Source organism: Hypomesus nipponensis, chromosome 22, assembly GCF_054491055.1.
Source record: "Hypomesus nipponensis isolate SF chromosome 22, ASM5449105v1, whole genome shotgun sequence".
Lineage (NCBI taxonomy): Eukaryota > Metazoa > Chordata > Actinopteri > Osmeriformes > Osmeridae > Hypomesus > Hypomesus nipponensis.
In genome coordinates, this window is record NC_140382.1 from 20,289,246 (window position 1) to 20,307,500 (window position 18,255).

At 52.4% G+C, this 18,255-nt stretch overlaps 1 protein-coding gene across 1 annotated transcript in view; it reads left to right on the plus strand.

Moving 5' to 3' along the window:
• bnc2 (basonuclin zinc finger protein 2) overlaps window positions 1–16,940 on the plus strand; it is a 99,372-nt gene extending 82,432 nt beyond the window's left edge. Inside the window, exons 5-6 of the mRNA XM_084687909.1 lie at window positions 4,123–6,584; window positions 16,041–16,940. Coding sequence (XP_084544035.1) covers window positions 4,123–6,584; window positions 16,041–16,842 — 3,264 coding nt within the window. The 3' untranslated portion in view covers window positions 16,843–16,940. The remainder of the gene's footprint in view (window positions 1–4,122; window positions 6,585–16,040) is intronic.
• Window positions 16,941–18,255: the final 1,315 nt, after the last annotated feature.

Below are 18,255 nucleotides of genomic sequence, written 5' to 3' on the forward strand. Positions count from 1 at the left end.
GATAGAGGGAGAGAGAGAGAAGTAAAGAGAGAGAGAGAGAGAGAGAGAGAGAGAGAGAGAGAGAGAGAGAGAGAGAGAGAAGAAAAGGAGGAAAAGCAGAGAGTTATTTGTGTGCAAATATGTGCAGTCTCTGAATTTATATAACCTGAGATATAACACACACACACACAGCAAATATGGTGCAAGTCGTCTTTTTCACCAACGGGGGAGGGAAGTAGCATTCAATTAACAAACGCAGTTTGATTCATAAGTGGGTTTTCATTGCTTAGCTTCTGTTTGAACATGAACATGGTCTACCAGTTTAAAATGCATTTACATAAAAATGTGCCTGGGGTATTTTAATATAGGAATCCGGCCTATCTAATTACTTTGCCTTTCTGAGTGTGAAAGGAAATCGTTTGAAATATGCTCTTGTGCATTGTCACATACGTTACTTTTACTATCCCTCAGACTTTATGGATGTATTTGGTGTGTAAGGTAATACTGTTGCCTTAAAACAAGGTACTGTGAAACTGTACGCTTTCCATGGAGGCAGGAAGAGGCCTTCTCTCTCTCTCTCTCTCTCTCTCTCTCTCTCTCTCTCTCTCTCTCTGTCTCTCTCTCTCTCTGTCTCTCTCTCTCTCTCTCTCTCTCTCTCTCTCTCTCTCTCTCTCTCTCTCTCTCTCTGTCTCTCTCTCTCTCTCTCTCTCTCTCTCTCTCTCTCTCTCTGTCTCTGTCTCTCTCTCTCTCTCTCTCTCTCTCTCTCTCTCTCTGTCTCTCTCTCTCTCTCTCTCTCTGAGAGAGGGGGGGAGAGAGGAGAGTGGGGGAGAATATGAGTAGATGAGCCACTTCTGGTGTGTTCCTGAACCTGTGTGTTCTCCTGTTCTAAACAAGCTGCCTGAGAGCAGGGGTGTTTTGGAGGAGGGGCTGGACAGAAGGACCACATCATCCTGTTGATGTCTGACCCTAATTTAACCCCCTTTAGGCCACGCCCCTCCATCCTAGTAGGGGCGGTGCTTTGGGTAAGACGCACTCCGTGGTTTCAGTAAGGAAGTCTAACCTCCTCTTAGTGCTGTCTTATCTGTGTCCATCACCCTCAACTCCAGGTGTTGTAGTAGAAGACTTGCTTCATGTTCTGACTGAGGAGCAGAGCTGCCTAGCTCCCTACACCACCATCTACTAAAGAATTCACTTTCTAATTTGGCTTTTTTTTCCTTCTCCTTCAATTAAATCAAGTGGAAACCCAAACGCCCTAACGGCCATGCAGTCTGAAATAATAGCGACCAGGCTAGAATTTTAAGTTTTACCTCCGGGCTAAAACTGGTACGCGCGCGCGGAATGAAAGCGTAAAATGTTTTTTAATGTATATTTAACAACAAATACCCCAGTGATTATTGATGTTTCGTCTCACAAGATTTTTTTTTATTTCTCTCCTTTTACTAAGGGCATGTGTGTTGCCACTCCACTCCCTCATCCCCCCTCCTTCCCTCCTCCCCCTCATCCCCTCCTCCCCCTCATCCCTCCCTCCCTCAACACTCACTCCCTCTCTGTCTCTGTTGAGCACTTTCTTTTGCTCTCCTTCTCTCCCCTTCTACCTATTCTGCTTCTCCCCTCTCTCTCTCTCTCTCTCTCTCTCTCTCTCTGCCTCTCCCCTCTTCTCTCTCTTTAAACATTTATCTTGTGTTTCTTCTTAGACGCTTTGTGCTTTTGTGCTGTTGGTTTTTACAGCTTGTTAAACTCCAGTCTTTCATACATGTTGCCTGGGAGGCAGGAGGGTTACCGTAGCGATGGTTCTAATCGCAATCTCTGTCCCTTGATGTGTTCTCTCGTTCGATCTCTGGTCTTAGGAATACCAGCCAGAGCACTCTCTCTCTATGACTCTCAATGTCTCTCTCTCTCACACTCTCTGTCTCTACGACTCTCTATGTCTCTCTCTCTCACACTCTCTCTCTCTATGACTCTCAATGTCTCTCTCTCACACTCTCTGTCTCTATGACTCTCTATGTCTCTCTCTCTCACGCTCTGTTTCTATGACTATCTATGTCTCTCTCTCTCATGCTCTCTGTCTCTATGACTCTCTGTCTCTCTCGCTCACTATGACTCTATTATGTCTCTCTCTCTCACTCTCTGTCTCTCTCTATGACTCTCCTTCTCTCTCTCACTCTCTCTCTCACTGTCTCTCTATGACTCTCTGTCTTTTTCTCCATGTCATTTTCTCTGTCTCTCCGTAGTCACTCTCTCTCTGTTTCTCTCTATCTCACACACACTACATTATACACAGTAGCAACCTGAAGCAATTGAAAGTTTAAAAATGTTTAAAAGGATACAATTGTCTTTTATGAGAAGCACATTTGTCAAATGTAAGTTTCTACAATGTACAGTGAAGCAATTTAATAATACATTTTTAAACAATAGACAATAACTCTGAGTAGTGTAGTGTTACGTGCCAGTTAAAGAACAGTTCACAGCTCCAGACTTCAGAGGGTCAAGGCTTGTGTACCACAGCCACAAAGATACAGGGCCTGTCTTGCCAAACAAACCTCCTGAGGGCTGTACTCTCTGAGGATTGGACCCTGTCTCCCTCCTCCTGAGGGCTGTACTCTCTGAGGATTGGACCCTGTCTCCCTCCTCCTGAGGGCTGTACTCTCTGAGGATTGGACCCTGTCTCCCTTCTCCTCTCCTTGCGACTCCAGTAGCACAGGGACACAGCAAAGCCTGAGCAGAACATCCCCCGTCAACATTCACTTCATTCGGCCAAATCTCTCTCACACACACATACATTTTCCTCTGCCCCCAGCCCAACAGCAGTAAATGCAAGCATCCGCAATTTTTTTTTAACTCGACGACACCATCCCCAACTGAAAGCGCATGCCTTCATTAATACTTGATGTTCTGGAGGATACGCGTGTGTCCTGTGAGCTTATTAACATACCACGCTGTAAACATGCTACACAGCTCCACTAATGAATGAAACTCTCGCTCCCTTACACACTCACACACACACCTGCATCACACACACTCACACACACACACTCCACACACACACACGCACACACGCACACGTGTCACCTCCTTGCCGCCAAAGAGCCACTTAAATAAATATGAGCTTATTTGAATGTCCAACACCATCGTAATCCCCCTGTCAGACACAAACACACACATAAACAAACACAAACACACACACACAAACACAAACACACACACACACACACACAGATTCCTACCCATCATGTCTCTCAGTGTTCTATTCTCTGTGACCTCAACAATAGAAAAACAACAATTTAGCGTCTCACGTTAATGAATCCATTCTCTTTCTTAGCAGCCTTCAGACAATTTCTTTCTAACTGACGTCTGACTGGCTGTCACCAGGCACAGATTAGGAGTAGGAGCGTTCGAGGCGTGTGTGTGTGGTGTGTGTGCAGTGTGTGTGTGGTGTGTGTGTAGTGTGTGTGTGGTGTGTGTGTAGTGTGTGTGTGTGTGTAGTGTGTGTGTGTGTGTAGTGTTTGTGTGTGTGCTGAGGGAGTCTCAGCCAGAGTTCATCTCTTGTACAGAAGCAAGTTTTTTTTCTTCCGTCTAACCGCAGCAAAGCATCGCCATCATTCTTGGCGATGTCAACAGTTTTGCAGAACACTACCCCCCACCTCCTCCCTCTCCCCTCCCACCTTTTCCCTTTCCCCTCCCCCCTCCCTCCCCCCTCCCTCCCCCCTCCCCCCTCCCCCCTCCCTCCCCCCTCCCCTCCCCCCTCCCCCCTCCCCCCCCCCCCCCCCCTGCTAACAGCCTTGGCCCAGTGGTCTGCATTTGTGTGCTTTAGACTCTATTCAACTGTGTCCTGCCCCTTCACTGTGTGCCTAGTGATGGCATTAGCATGGCTGATTAAGGGTAGAAAAGGAAGAGGGAGAGAAAACGAGAGGGGAAGGAGGGATGAGGAGGGGGAGAGGAGGAGGAGGGGGAAGGAGGGATAAGGAGGGGGAGAGGAGGAGGAGGGGGAGAGGAGAGGTGTATCATCACTCGCTACATGTCGCTCCAGGGGCCCCTTGAATTTTATAAGTGAAGAACAACACACACACCTTCCAACTCCTAAAGCATCGATTATGCACAATCAATAACGCGTGTGTGTCTGTGTGTGTGTATGTGTGCCTCCAGGACGCTGCTGGCAAGGTGCTGGACCGCTGGAGCATCATGTCTAGGGAGGAGGAGATCATCACCCTGCAGCAGTTCCTGCGTTTCGGGGAGACCAAGTCCATCGTGGAGCTGATGGCCATCCAGGAGAAAGAGGGCCAGGCGGTCACAGTGCCCTCCTCCAAGGCTGACTCTGGGATCCGCACCTTCATCGAGAGCAGCAACCGCTCCCGCAGCCCAGGCCTGGCCACGCACATAGAGCCAAGCAGCCCCTCCAGCATCCACCACTTTGAGAACATCCCCAACAGCCTGGCCTTCCTGCTGCCCTTCCAGTACATCAACCCGGTGTCCGCCCCCCTGCTGGGCCTGCCCCCCAACGGCCTCCCCCTGGAGCAGCCAGCCCTGCGGCTGCGGGAGCCGGGCCTCCCCAGCCAGGGGGAGCAGGTGGACTCCAGCGAGTCCGATGTCTCCCTCTCGCCCTTCCGCGGAGGCCAGAGTCCCAGCCGGAGCCTGGGAGGGCTGGTCAACAACATCGAGCCCAAGACAGAGCCCAGCAACCGGGCCTCGCCGGTGTCGCCCACGCCCCCATCCTCCCAGCAGCCCCAGCCCCTGCCCTTGCCTCCAGGGGGGCAGCAGAACCAGCAGAGCCAGCAGCAGAACTCCCTGAACGACCACCAGGCGCACCACCACTTTGTGAAGAGCGAGCAGTCCAAGAGCATCACCCACTCGTCCTTCTCCTCCAAGATGCACCGCATGCGGCGCATGGGCGCAACCTCCCGCAAGGGCCGCGTGTGTTGCAACTCCTGCGGCAAGACCTTCTACGACAAGGGCACCCTGAAGATCCACTACAACGCAGTGCACCTGAAGATCAAGCACCGCTGCACCATCGAGGGCTGCAACATGGTCTTCAGCTCGCTACGGAGCCGCAACCGCCACAGTGCCAACCCCAACCCCCGCCTGCACATGCCCATGCTCCGGAACAACCGCGACAAGGACCTGATCCGCTCCACCTCTGGCCCCGGCACTCCCGGCATCTCCAGCTCCAAGAGCTTCCACCTCACCAGTCCCGGACGGCCCCCCCTGGGGTTCTCCACGCCCCCCCTGGACCCCATGCTGCAGTCCCCCCTCCAGGGCCCCCTGCTGTTCCCCTCCCTCAAGTCGGTGCAGCCGGTGCAGCCGGTGCCGCCGTTCTACCGCACCCTGCTGTCGCCCGCCGACCTGGTGAGCCCTCCGGTGTCCCTGCCCACCAGCCCCCTCCTGCCGGCCACCACCACCACCTCCTCCTCCGTCTCCTCCAGCGCCTCCCTCCTGGAGCAACAGCATCACCTGCTGGCGGCCGCCGCCGCCGCGCATGCCAACAGCAGCCTCCACATGTCAGAGGCCGGCCCCGCCGCGTTGACCCACCGCCTGCCCGGCACCAACGCCGGCAGCTCCGCCCAGGACCACGCACCCCCCGCCGGAGACCCTGCCCCCAAGAAGAAGCCTCGCAAGTCCAGCATGCCGGTGAAGATCGAGAAGGAGGTGATCGACGTGGCGGACGAGTATGACGACAAGGATGAGGATGACGACAGCTGCCATCACCACCACCACCACCACCACCTCCACCCATCCTCCCACCTCCATGGCAACAGCAACAACAGCAGCAGCGGCATCAACGGCAACTGTAACAACAACAACAATGGCGGCGGTGGCGGAGGGTTGGGGCTCCTTAGCGAACGCAGCGCTCAGCAGTCCCCGTCCCAGGAGCAGATGAGCCCCGGGCTGGCTCTGAGGGGCGCGACCAGGCACGGCGAGCAGGAGCATCACCACGGCGACGCCAGGGGGCACCACGCCCACCACGGCAACGGGGGCGGGGAGCTGCGCTGCATGGACAGCTTCACCTCGGAGGAGGAGAGGGACTACGAGAACGAGTCGGAGGCGTCCGACTCCAAGATGTTCTACCGAGACGAGATGATGGAGGTGGAGGAGCAGCAGCCCAAACACAGCAGAGGAGGAGGAGGAGGGGAGAAGGAGCAGGACGAGGAGGAGGCCAGGGAGGAGGAGGAGGAGGACGCGCAGCAGCTGAGGAACGATCTGGAGCACGAGGAGACCCGCGCCTCCCCCACCCCCCACCCCACCGCCGTCAAGATCAAGGAGGAGCTGAGCGACCCCACCTACGACATGTTCTGCATGGGCCAGTACGGCCTCTACAACGGGGGCATGGCCGCTGCCGCCGCCGCCGCCGCCGCTAGCATGGCTGCCCTCCATGAGAGCTTCATCTCCTCCATGGCCTACGGGGCCAGCCCCCCCAAGTTCCCCTCCTCCCACTCCCCCGAGGATGACCACGGCTCCAGCCCCGACCCCAAGATCTGCTACGTCTGCAAGAAGAGCTTCAAGAGCTCCTACAGCGTCAAGCTGCACTACAAGAACGTCCACCTGAAGGAGATGCATGTCTGCACCGTGGCCGGATGTAACGCAGCCTTCCCCTCCAGGAGGAGCAGAGACAGGTCAGGGTCCACACACACTCACACTCACACACATTCAGAGAGATACACACACACACACACACAGATTCACACACACTCACACACTGTCACACACACACACACACACACACACTGACAGAGATACACACTTACACACACTCACACACTCTCACAGATACACACATACAGACACATGTATACATACAGACACACACACACACAGATACACACACTCACACACACCAATAACCAACGTTATCTGCCGGATGTTAAACCTTGCAACAAAACTGCTTTCCAGAAAGAGCCAGTCAACACTTGCTGCTTTCCATCTTCTAACTTCCTTCTCTTAACCTTCTGGAAACATCTACAGGATCACATTCACCATGTGTGTCGGTCTTTCACCAGTAACCGCTCGCTCAGTCAGGAGGAATGACTCTCTCAGGAGGAATGACTCTAATTCTGAACTCAGGCAAAACTTTTGGGGGCGTAATTCTCTCTAAATACAAGGAGCGAGTGAGAGAGTGAGCAGTGGAGTAGATCCCCTCAGATATTGTGACAGTTTGAGTCAGCCAGATGGGGGGCTGAGACAGTGTTTCAGGCTAGATATGGTGGCATATGTTACCTGTCATGTCAAAGTTCAGACATAGTGGGGTGTCAGTGTGAGAAGACACACACACACTTCCCTATATTGGATGTCTGTCAGGGGTGTGTGTGTGTGCGTGTGTGTGTGTGTTGTTTACCTGCCCAGGCTCTCTCATACTGTCACTGGCAGGTGAGGTAGCATACATTAGCAGGCCCAGCGGTCTGTCAAACCGCTGCATGTATTAACACATGAGGTGAAGTCAGGGCTTACCTGGGATCAGTAGTGTCAGACACACGCAGCCGCACACACACGCAGCCGCACACACCTCTTGGAACAAACATCAGAAAGGATCAAAGAGCCTTTTAACATGGCTCATAACTAATATGTGTGTTTGAGGATTCATCCTAGACGTTTGTTCAGCATGGTCTGAGGGGTGTTGCAGCCAGGCAGCCACTGATGGTGGATGTGGATCAGGGCGACAGGGTCTGTCGCTGGAAACAGCCTGTCTGTTTTACAGAGAGGACCAGTCAATCATCCCAGCGTGGGCCAGACTAACATGGGCCTTGAAAGGAAATGTAAATATTACATCCTGCCCCGCTGATAGACTCAGGACCTACACATGCACTTCTCTCTCTCTCTTTCTCTCCCCCTCCTCTTTCTTCCTTTCTCTCTCCCTCTCTCTCCCCTCTTCTCTGTTGCTGGAGAGAAGCTCTGTAGCATTGTCAGACTGAAGCAGACCAGGGGTAGTTGGGGAAAGGAGGAGAGGAGAGGAGGAGAGAAGAGAGGAAGGAGAGGAGGAGAGAGGAGAGGAAGGAGAGGAGGGAAGAGGAGCAGGGAGGGGGGGGGAACTCGTTCATCTCTCTCCGACAGGGATAAAAACAGGTTTTATTGTGTTTCCATGTGACATGTGACATTGTTATTCCGATTAACTCTAGACTGTGGGGACATGGTGCTTACCCACTCTCCCTCTGCTCACACACACACACACACACACTCTCTCGCTATGCTCATTTGCAAACAAAGACTCTCTGGCATGTGTCTTAATCTCTCTTAACCACCCCCACACACACACACACCCTTGATTTCCACCCCAAGCCTTTTGTAAGTTCCTTGTTTCAGTGGCATCTGTTCCTACCAGTGCTCATTCATTAGCTGTCTGTAAATAGAGCAGGTGACTGGGAGCAGGGAGTGGAAAGGGATGAGGGAGAGGAGGGAGGGGATGGAGAGGATGGAGAGGACGGAGAGGATGGAGGGGATGGAGGGGAGAGGGATGAGGGAGAGGAGGGAGAGGATGGAGAGGAGAGGAGAGGAGGGGGAGGATGGAGGGGAGAGGGATGAGGGAGAGGAGGGAGAGGATGGAGAGGAGAGGAGAGGAGAGGAGGGGGAGGATGGAGAGGAGAGGAGGGGGAGGATGGAGGGGAGAGGAGAAGGGGGTGGGGGAGAGGAGCAGGGAGAGAGGAGCAGGGGGAGAGGAGGAGGGGAGAGCCCACCTCTCTGACACAGCTGTGTCGACAGCAGGAAGATGACAGGAAGTGTTAGTAAAGGGTGCGTTGCCGTGGCATTGCCATGGCGTCGGTGGTGCGCTCTGGCTTCAGGGACAGAGAGCCTGGGGCACAGCAGGCCTGCTGTCTGCAACACACACACACTCTCTCTCTCTCTCACACACACTCCCTCTCTCACACACACACACACACACAATTCAGGGTCAAGCCATGTCTGTCGGTAGTTACCATAGGAAGGGTCGTTCTCCTACTATATCTCCTACTACGTGGATGATGTCAGGGAGATTCTGAATCACACAGACACGCAAAACACACTCTCACAAACACACTCTCACACACACAAACACACCCACTCACCCTCGCCCCTCTCCAGTACCAGCTCCCTGCCCTACCTGTCTCCCCAGTGATATTATTTAGCCGTCCATCTCTTTTATTGGAGTGTTCCGACATTAACGTCTGCTAGCGCGACCTCGTAATGGCCTTTTAAAAGAGCATCAGGTCCTGCACTAACCCAGGGGAAGAGATGAGGGGAGAAGAGAGGGGAGAAGAGAGTTGAGTAGATCAGAGTACAGTCACAGAAGGTGGTGATTGGTAGTTACACATAACAGCGTGCCCCCCCCCTCCCCCCCACATTAAACACCTGCCTTCAAAAACCTCTCCTCCGCTTGTCAATGCGAATAGACTGTGAGTGACACACACACACACACGCACGCACACACACACACGCACGCACACGTCTCAAACCCAGTTGCTTGTGTGAGTGAACAGGAGCGCTGTATGTTAGACATGATGTGTGTCATCAGCTGGAGAACAGGAAGGTGACGTGTGACATGGACAAGGCAGGACCTACATGACACACTGTGGTTCCTCCTCGCTAGTCTGTGTGTGTGTGTGTGTGTGTGTGTGTGTGTGTGTGTGCGTGTGTGTGTGTGTGTGTGTGCGTGAGTGATTAACTGCCAGAGATGTGTGTGTACCAGTAATCATCTTCGTTATTAGATTCTTTAATCATATTTTCTAAAACAACGACAGGGACCCACCTCTCTCTCTCTCTCTCTCCCTCTGACTCTCCCGCTCTCTCTCAGGTGTTTCATTAGTCCTCCTCATTGTTCTCCATCTCCTCATGTCACCACCAGCCCCAGCTGCCTCCCCGCCCCACTTCCTCATATCCATGATGCACCAGTATGAGCTGTTGATGTTAGAGAATCTCCTCTCCTCCTCTGCTCTCTTCCTCCTCCTCTCCTCCTCTCTTCCTCCTCCTCTCCTCCTCTCCTCATCCTTTCCTCCTCCTCTCCTCCTCCTCTCCTCCTCCTCTGCTCTCTTCCTCTCCTCCTCCTCTCCTCCTCCTCTCCTCCTCCTTTGCTCTCTTCCTCTCCTCCTCCTCCTCTCCTCCTCCTCCTCTCCTCATCCTCCTCTCCTCCTCTGCTCTCCTCCTCTGCTCTCCTCCTCCTCCTCCTCTCCTCCTCCTCCTCCTCTCCTCCTCCTGCTCTCCTCCTCCTCTCCCCTTCCTCTGCTCTCTTCCTCCTCTCCTCCTCTCCTCCTCCTCTCCCCTTCCTCTGCTCTCCTCCTCCTCTCCTCCTCCTCCTCTCCTCCTCTGCTCTCCTCCTCTGCTCTCCTCCTCCTCCTCCTCTCCTCCTCCTCCTCTCCTCCTCCTGCTCTCCTCCTCCTCTCCCCTTCCTCTGCTCTCTTCCTCCTCTCCTCCTCTCCTCCTCCTCCTCTCCCCTTCCTCTGCTCTCTTCCTCCTCTCCTCCTCTCCTCCTCCTCCTCCTCCTCTGCTCTCTCCTCATCTCCTCTCCTGTCCTGTCCTCCCATCTCTTCGCATCACATAACTGATGGCTAGCTGGCATCTTTGACTGCCCAATAAAGATATGATTAAACTAAAAACTAAAAATGACAACTGGCTTGGCGGACTACTTTGCTGTTGTGTGAAACCAAGCCTCGGTCAGAACAGACAGAGAGAATACGCTGTCCTGGGATCCACAACAGTGTTTCATCTGCAGATCAACAGCAACATGTGTGAAGAAGGCAGCTTGAAAGAGGCTTGGATTGTTAACAGAGAGCCCTTTGGATTGTTAACATGTACAAGAGCCCTTTGTCCGATCAATCGTGCCCATAAAAAATAGATTTATTTACAAGGAATAACATGAGACAAAAACATAAGTTAAAAGTAATCATAAATAATGTGAATAGCAATTCTAGATCAGCGATCTAGTTTCTCTGCTCTTTGCTCTCTATCATCGGCTGCGCATCCTGTTAGTGGCTAAAGTCCTCGTTAAACAGAACTCAGTTCTCCTCTCTTCCCTTCTCTCTCTCTCTCTCTCTCTCTCTCTCTTTCTCTCTCTCTTTCTCTCAAAGCTCTGTAAGTGCTGAAGTGACAGAATATGATAGATGTTACTGAATCTCTCTTGTCCTCCCACTTCCTCCCTAAACCTCATAACACACACACACACACACACTCACAGCTAAATGACAGGAAAGACAAAGGCCCATCAAGGCTCAGTCTAATACCTGTCTGCTCCCTCACGTTGTGCATTAAAACTCATTTACACACACACACACACTCGCTGCCTCCTTGCTGGCAGAATTACCTCTCCAGAGCCCTCCTCCAGTCTCCCCCAGTCTCCTCCAGTCTCCTCCAGTCACCCCCAGTCTCCTCCAGTCACCCCCAGACTCCTCCAGTCTCCCCAGTCACCCCCAGTCTCCTCCAGTCACCCCCAGACTCCCCCAGTCTCCCCCAGACTCCCCCAGTCTCCTCCAGTCTCCTCCAGTCACCCCCAGTCACCCCCAGTCACCCCCAGTCTCCTCCAGTCTCCTCCAGTCACCCCCAGACTCCTCCAGTCTCCCCAGTCACCCCCAGTCTCCTCCAGTCTCCCCAGTCACCCCCAGTCTCCTCCAGTCACCCCCAGACTCCCCCAGTCTCCCCCAGACTCCCCCAGTCTCCTCCAGTCTCCTCCAGTCTCCCCCAGTCTCCTCCAGTCTCCCCCAGTCTCCTCCAGTCACCCCCAGACTCCCCCAGTCTCCTCCAGTCTCCTCCAGTCACCCCCAGTCTCCCCCAGTCTCCTCCAGTCACCCCCAGACTCCCCCAGTCTCCTCCAGTCACCCCCAGACTCCCCCAGTCTCCCCCAGTCTCCCCCAGTCCCCGAGACCAAGATGAGATTAGTCATCACCGACATTCATTTAGACCCTACCACCAGGGTAGCTCGTTACCTGCATCAACATGCAGAGAATCTTCCTTAACGAAGGGAGGAGGTGGAGAAGGAGGGCGGGGGTGGAGAAGGAGGTGGAGAAGGAGGGTGGGGGTTCTGTTCTGTCATGGTAGTATCATGAGACCTAGTGATGATATGTATCTGACTAAGACCCAGTGATGATATGTATCTGACTGTAGCATGTGGCTCTGTTGGAATAGAGCAGTAGGGACTATTGACTCTTAAACCTTGGCCCTCTAACACCAATTACTCGTTGGAAAAACACACGATACAGCGCACACACAGCATTAGGCCTACATGAAATTGTGTTGGTCAGTACGCACTATTTGAGCCAGCCTTTGCTGCACTCTTTACGGTAATTGTGCATAATGACTTTGTGTTGGTATATTTAGCCTACAGATTGACTGGTCATTTGCGTAACACTAGAACATATAGGCCAGACTAGGCTTTGTACTCCGCAAAATTTTGGTTGGCCCCACCAAATCTCACTCCAAGGTTTTTTGAAAAGAAACATGTTGTATTTTTCGCGGTGGGTTTTGCTACTTCCTCAAAGTTTAAAACGGACGACAATGTTCTTTGCATCTTTGAGACAAACTCAAAATAATGACAATACTTCCAGCTGTGGAGAGTCTCTCTTCTTCTCCCACATCATCCGTTTCTCTTTCTGGCTAGTATGACGTGACGTGACCTGCCTGGCCTGACCTCCTGTGGGTAAACGTGATCATAAGATGGCCTACCTTAGACCAAAACGCAGTAACGCAAACGTTACTTGGATTACTAGCTTTAATATAATTACTGTTTTGAAAATTGTAATTCCTTACACTACTCGTTACTGGGGAAAGTCATAACATTACAATCATGTATTACTGAGTACCACTGCTCCACAGTAGCGGGAACGTTACCCGAGGCCTCCGTTAGGTGTGTTCGACATGCCTCACCAGTGGCACCGACAGCCGTCTGCAGCTGGATGACTTGAAGCAGCCAATGGCATTCACTGCTTCAAGTCAGCCAGCTGTAGTCGAATATACCTCATGTGAAGCGAACCTAACAGCTTGTTTATTAGCTTGTGATCGCGTTCCCCACAGAGGGCGAAACCTGTCATGAAGTTAGTGATGACAAAGCCCACAAGGGAAGATATGATTGGTCAATGGAAAATTGTCTTTAATTGAATTAGGCCTTCTATTAATCGACCCTCTGTAAATTCATAGCTGGACCACCAATCACAGAGTTGCATAGCATTTTCCTCCCAACAACGGAGGCAGCAACATTGTAGAGGGCCCTGCCAGTCCCCCCGGTATAGAGCAGCATGAGGGAGCCTCATGAGGGACGTCAGCTAACATGATCAGAAGTCATGTGAGGTTCACATAGAATTGTCTTGAAGATCTGAAACAACCTCGTGTCATTTGTGTGGAGTCATCTGGTGACCACACGTAGGGGCCTGGAGTTCATTATCCGTGTGTGTGTGTGTGTGTGTGTGTGTGTTTGAGGGGGGGATGATGGGGTGGAGACATTTTACAAAGTGACCTCAGCATCATCAACAGCACACCCCCCCCCCCTTCCCCCCGCGCCAGCTCGTCCAATCACAACATCGCCTGCGACCTCTCGCTCTGAATCCCGTCCAATCAAAACAGCAGCACTGACTCCCCTCCCGCTCCCCCCTGCAGAATGTTCTAGAAGGACTCTCTGGTTTGTGTTGGCCGGCTGGGGAGGCCAGACACTGAATCACGGTGGACATATTTCAGCCTTCGCTCCATATGTCCCCGCTTCACTCTCACAGGATGAAAGGCCAGAGAGGGGATTTATACTGTCTTTTTTTATCACAGTCCTATTGTATGGTAGGAGTATATTTTCCACGTTTATTTTCCATACACACACACACCTACAGACACATCTACACACACACACAGCTGGCTACACACACAGACACACACCTACACACACACCTACACACACACACGGTGACAGCCGCAGACAATCGATTTGACACGTTGCCCCCCCCCTCCCCCCTCTCCTCCCCTCTCTTCCCCTCTCCCCCCTTCTCCTCCCTCCTCCCTCGGTGCTGAAGATGCTGGGTAGATGAGCCCCAGTGTGCCTCATTCAGACAGGGTCCCCCTCAAATGAATCTATTTTTACCTCTTGCAGGAGAATGTCGGATAGGGAAGTAAATAATTAAAGGAGAGGGGCCCTTAAAGTCTGCGTCTACAGGGACACTGCTGGTAAGCTCCATGTACCCTTGTGACTCCATTGTGTCCCATTCTGCCTTGGATGGACCCCTCCCTCCCTCCCTCGCTCCCTCCCTCCCTCCCTCCCTCCCTCCCTCCCTCCCTCCCTCCCTCCCTCCCTCCCTCCCTCCCTCCCTCCCTCCCTCCCTCCCTCCCTCCCTCCCTCCCTCCCTCGCTCCCTCCCTCCCTCCCTCCCTCGCTCCCTCCCTCCCTCCCTCCCTCCCTCCCTCCCTCCCTCCCTCCCTCCCTCCCTGCCTGCCTGCCTCCCTCCCTCCCTCCCTCCCTCCCTCCCTCCCTCCCTCCCTCCCTCCCTCCCTCCCTCCCTCCCTCCCTCCCTCCCTCCCTCCCTCCCTCCCTCCCTCCCTCCCTCCCTCCCTTGCATTTGTCATGGTCACTCACCTTGCCGTGCCCCCCCTCCACCCCCTCTTCCTCCTTCTGCATGCCCCCCCTCCCCCTCTCCCAGCATTAAGAGCACACTGGATGGATGCACAGTCATTCCTGTCTGTTTTAGACATTGAGTGTGGAGACTCAGTACTCCCGTCAGTGCTGGAAGTGTTTCAGCTGTTCCTATTGTGTCATGCGCCTGTTTTGTTGTGACATGTCTGCACCCCCCCTCCCTCCCTCCCCTCCCCTCCCCTTTCCCGCTCCCCCCATCCTGACCTCCCCCGCTACTCCAAAATGGCATCTGTGGAAATCTGTATGGAATCGGAGAGAAGAAAGCGTTGACTTAGCCTTGTCAAACACAGTCAGGCTCCCCTCCACCCCGGCATGGCTTGACTCGATGCTTAGCATCGCTAGCTTTCAGCATTGCTAGCTTTCAGCATCGCTAGCTTTCAGCATTGCTAGCTTTCAGCATCGCTAGCTTTCAGCATTGCTAGCTTTCAGCATCGCTAGCTTTCAGCATCGCTAGCTTTCAGCATCGCTAGCTTTCAGCATCGCTAGCTTTCAGCATCGCTAGCTTTCAGCATCGCTAGCTTTCAGCATCGCTAGCTTTCAGCATCGCTAGCTTTCAGCATTGTTAGCTTTTTGTATCACTAGCTTTCAGCATTGTTAGCTTTTGACATCGCTAACTCTTAGCATTGCTAGCTTTCAGCATGCACCCCCCTCCCCCCCCCCCACCTGCTCACCTTTCAGTTCCTTTGGCTTCTGATGTGATGTGGCGTGTGTGTGGCGTGTGGCGTGTGTGTGTGGCGTGTGTGTGTGAGGCGTTTGGTGATGGTGTTGTACCCTGTTGAAAAGAATAGGGCCTAGTGTCTCAAGCATGGGGGGGGGGGGGTCTCGATTAAGCTGCATCCAGTAGGGACGGCATGTGATAATGCTGTCAGGGCCCAGTGCTAACACGCTATCCAGTTCCTCTCCATTAGCACATTACCACCGCTCGAATCAATTGATAAACTCCCATTCAATATGGCAGAGTATTGAATCAGAGTCTATTGGATTGGATGTGAGCCGGGGATTCTAGAGACGTGCTGACAGAGGTAAACTGTCTAGATGGGATGCTCTCTCTCCCTCTCTCTCTCCAAGTCTATCTACCTCTCTCTCTCTATCTCTCTCCCTCTCTCTCTCTGTCTCTCTTTTCTCCCTCTGTGTTGAGTTAGAGCAGTTAGCGCCAGGCAACTCCAGGCTGTAAAAAGCTGCAAGCTGGAGTTTCCTGTGATGAGAGTTTTATTCTGGCTGGGTTTGTAAAAGGAAACGACACAGAGAGAATGAGACCGTGTAGCGCAGGGGAACCTGGTTACAAACTGGTAGTGTGCTCTTTGGTGCGATTGGGTGTTTGGGAAGACAAGTGATTTTTTTTTTTTACACACATGCCATAAGTAATAACGTTATGGGAATTTGTGGCAAGGCGCTGCAAATCTTCTGTGCGCACACATTTCCTTTTCTACTTCAGGCATTTGATCAGGCAGCGTGTCACTAGCACACAGCTACATGATGATGAACATCAACCTCCTGTTTTCTGTCCTCAGACACAGCTCCAACATCAACCTCCACCGCAAACTGTTGACCAAAGAGCTGGATGACATCGTCCTGGATCCCCAGCTCACTCCCCTGCCCAAAGACCTCCGTGCCGAGTTCCTCTCCAAGATCTACGCCGGGCATCACCTGGGCGTGGCCGCTAGCCTGGAGGGGATCGGGCTTCGGCAAGACACCTGCAACGCTGGCTCTCCTTCGGGCGCCGACTACCCCAACCACCTCCACAACCACCCCCTCCATCTCCACCACCACCACCAGAATCTGCTCCACCAACACCAACACACCAACGGTTTGTACCGGCCTGGCCCGGCCGAGGACTACATGGTCCTGGATCTCAGCACCACCTCCAGCGGGAGCCTCCACTCCTCCCAGGAGTCGGACGACTGCAGCGACGAGGGCATCCTATTGGACGATATGGAGGGGGAGGAGGAGGAGGAGGAGGGGGAGGACTGCCGCCAGGGTGCCGAGGGGCAGCTGGCGGGGAGCGGGCGGGGCGAGGGCGGGCGGGGCGGGGAGGAGGGCGTGCCAGCTCAGCCCTCGTCCCCGCCCACAGCGCTGTCGTCCGCGGGCGGCGCTAACGGCGGCGGCGTCTTGTGCAACATCTGCCACAAGCTGTACAGCAACAAGGGGACCCTGCGCGTGCACTACAAGACAGTGCACCTTCGCGAAATGCACCGCTGCAAGGTCCCAGGGTGCAACATGATGTTCTCCTCCGTACGAAGCCGGAACCGACACTCGCAGAACCCTAACCTGCACAAGAACAAGAACCCGCCCTTCGCTGCCATGATAGACTGATGACCCTCTACCCACCCTCCTCCCCCTCCTTCACCCTCCTCCTGAATTAGCTCATTTATTGAACAAGTAGTAACTGGTGTAGGGCCAGTGTGCCCCCCCGTCCCCCTCCCTTCTCCCCCCCCTCCCCCCCAACCCCTGAGTTCTGTGTCTCCATGTCGACAGATGCAGAGATGCTCCGACAGGTCGACACATGTCTGGACCAACAGAACAAGACACTCGATACCGGAGCCCCGCCCTGTTATTTCAGACATTTTACAGATTAACCGCTTTCCCTACCAGACTCCTCCCACTAGTACTGTTTTTTGGGTCCATCTCCAAAGAATCTATTCAAACTCTTTGTTTGTGACTGTTGCCTGCAGAAATGATACTATTGAAGAAAAAAAAAAAAAACAAAGAAGAAAAAAAACAAAGCTGAATCTTCTTGTTGTATTTGTGTAATGATGAACCCACCTTCACACGAGCATGACTGCTTCATGTGTACATAGGCCCCCGAGAGGCTTGTGGTGTAAAACAGTTGTATTGATGGTTGTTCCCTTTTCTCTCGTCCCTGTTTTAGTTTTTTAAGTTTAGTTTAGTTTTTGTTATTCTTTATGTTCCAGTGCATCCCAACACCCAGCTGCCAAGCTGGGGAGGGGAGAGACCGATCATAGCTTGATGCCTTTATGTTTGCTTCAGAAAACACATTCTGTTTTTAAACAGAGAACCACAAAACAAAAAAAAGGATTATCATGTGACTAGTTTGATCTACTTGTTAGATATACAGAGGATGCTTGCATGCTTTATCAGCCGCTTCTGCAGATTAAAAAAAAACATTTTTTTTTTCTTTTTTTTAAACTTTTTTCTTTATGTTTATAGCATTAGTATTTTTATTTTAAAAATGTTTTTGCGTTTGCACTTTGCAACTATTCATGGGGATGTGTAATATAGTTACAAGGACAACTCTTCTGACGATTTTTACCATGTTTCCTGGCTGTTGTTGACCGGTGCCAAGGGAGGTGACTGGAGGGAGATTATTATCGTTCTGGTTTTTGCACGTATTTCAGTTTTCAGGCTAATTTCACAGCAGGGAAACCCTGAACCTAATGCATCGTATTACTTAAATATTGTATCCATAGTTTCTCCAAGTTCACAGTATTTTTCTGTGAACAGATGCAGTACTTGACTGAATTCAAACTGCATTTTCTTTTACTAAATGCAGACGCAAAAAAAAGTATTAAGGAATTTGTGTTGAGTGTGTGACTGTCAAGTATATAACAATAATTAGATTTGAGGACAAATATTTCTACTGCATGTGGCTCCAGGTGATTTAATCTAGCTGAGGTTGCCAAGTTCGGATTTCTCAAACCCTCCTTGCTAAGCAATGGGTGTCTTAACTAAACTATATAACTGTCCCATTGACTATAAAAATAAAAA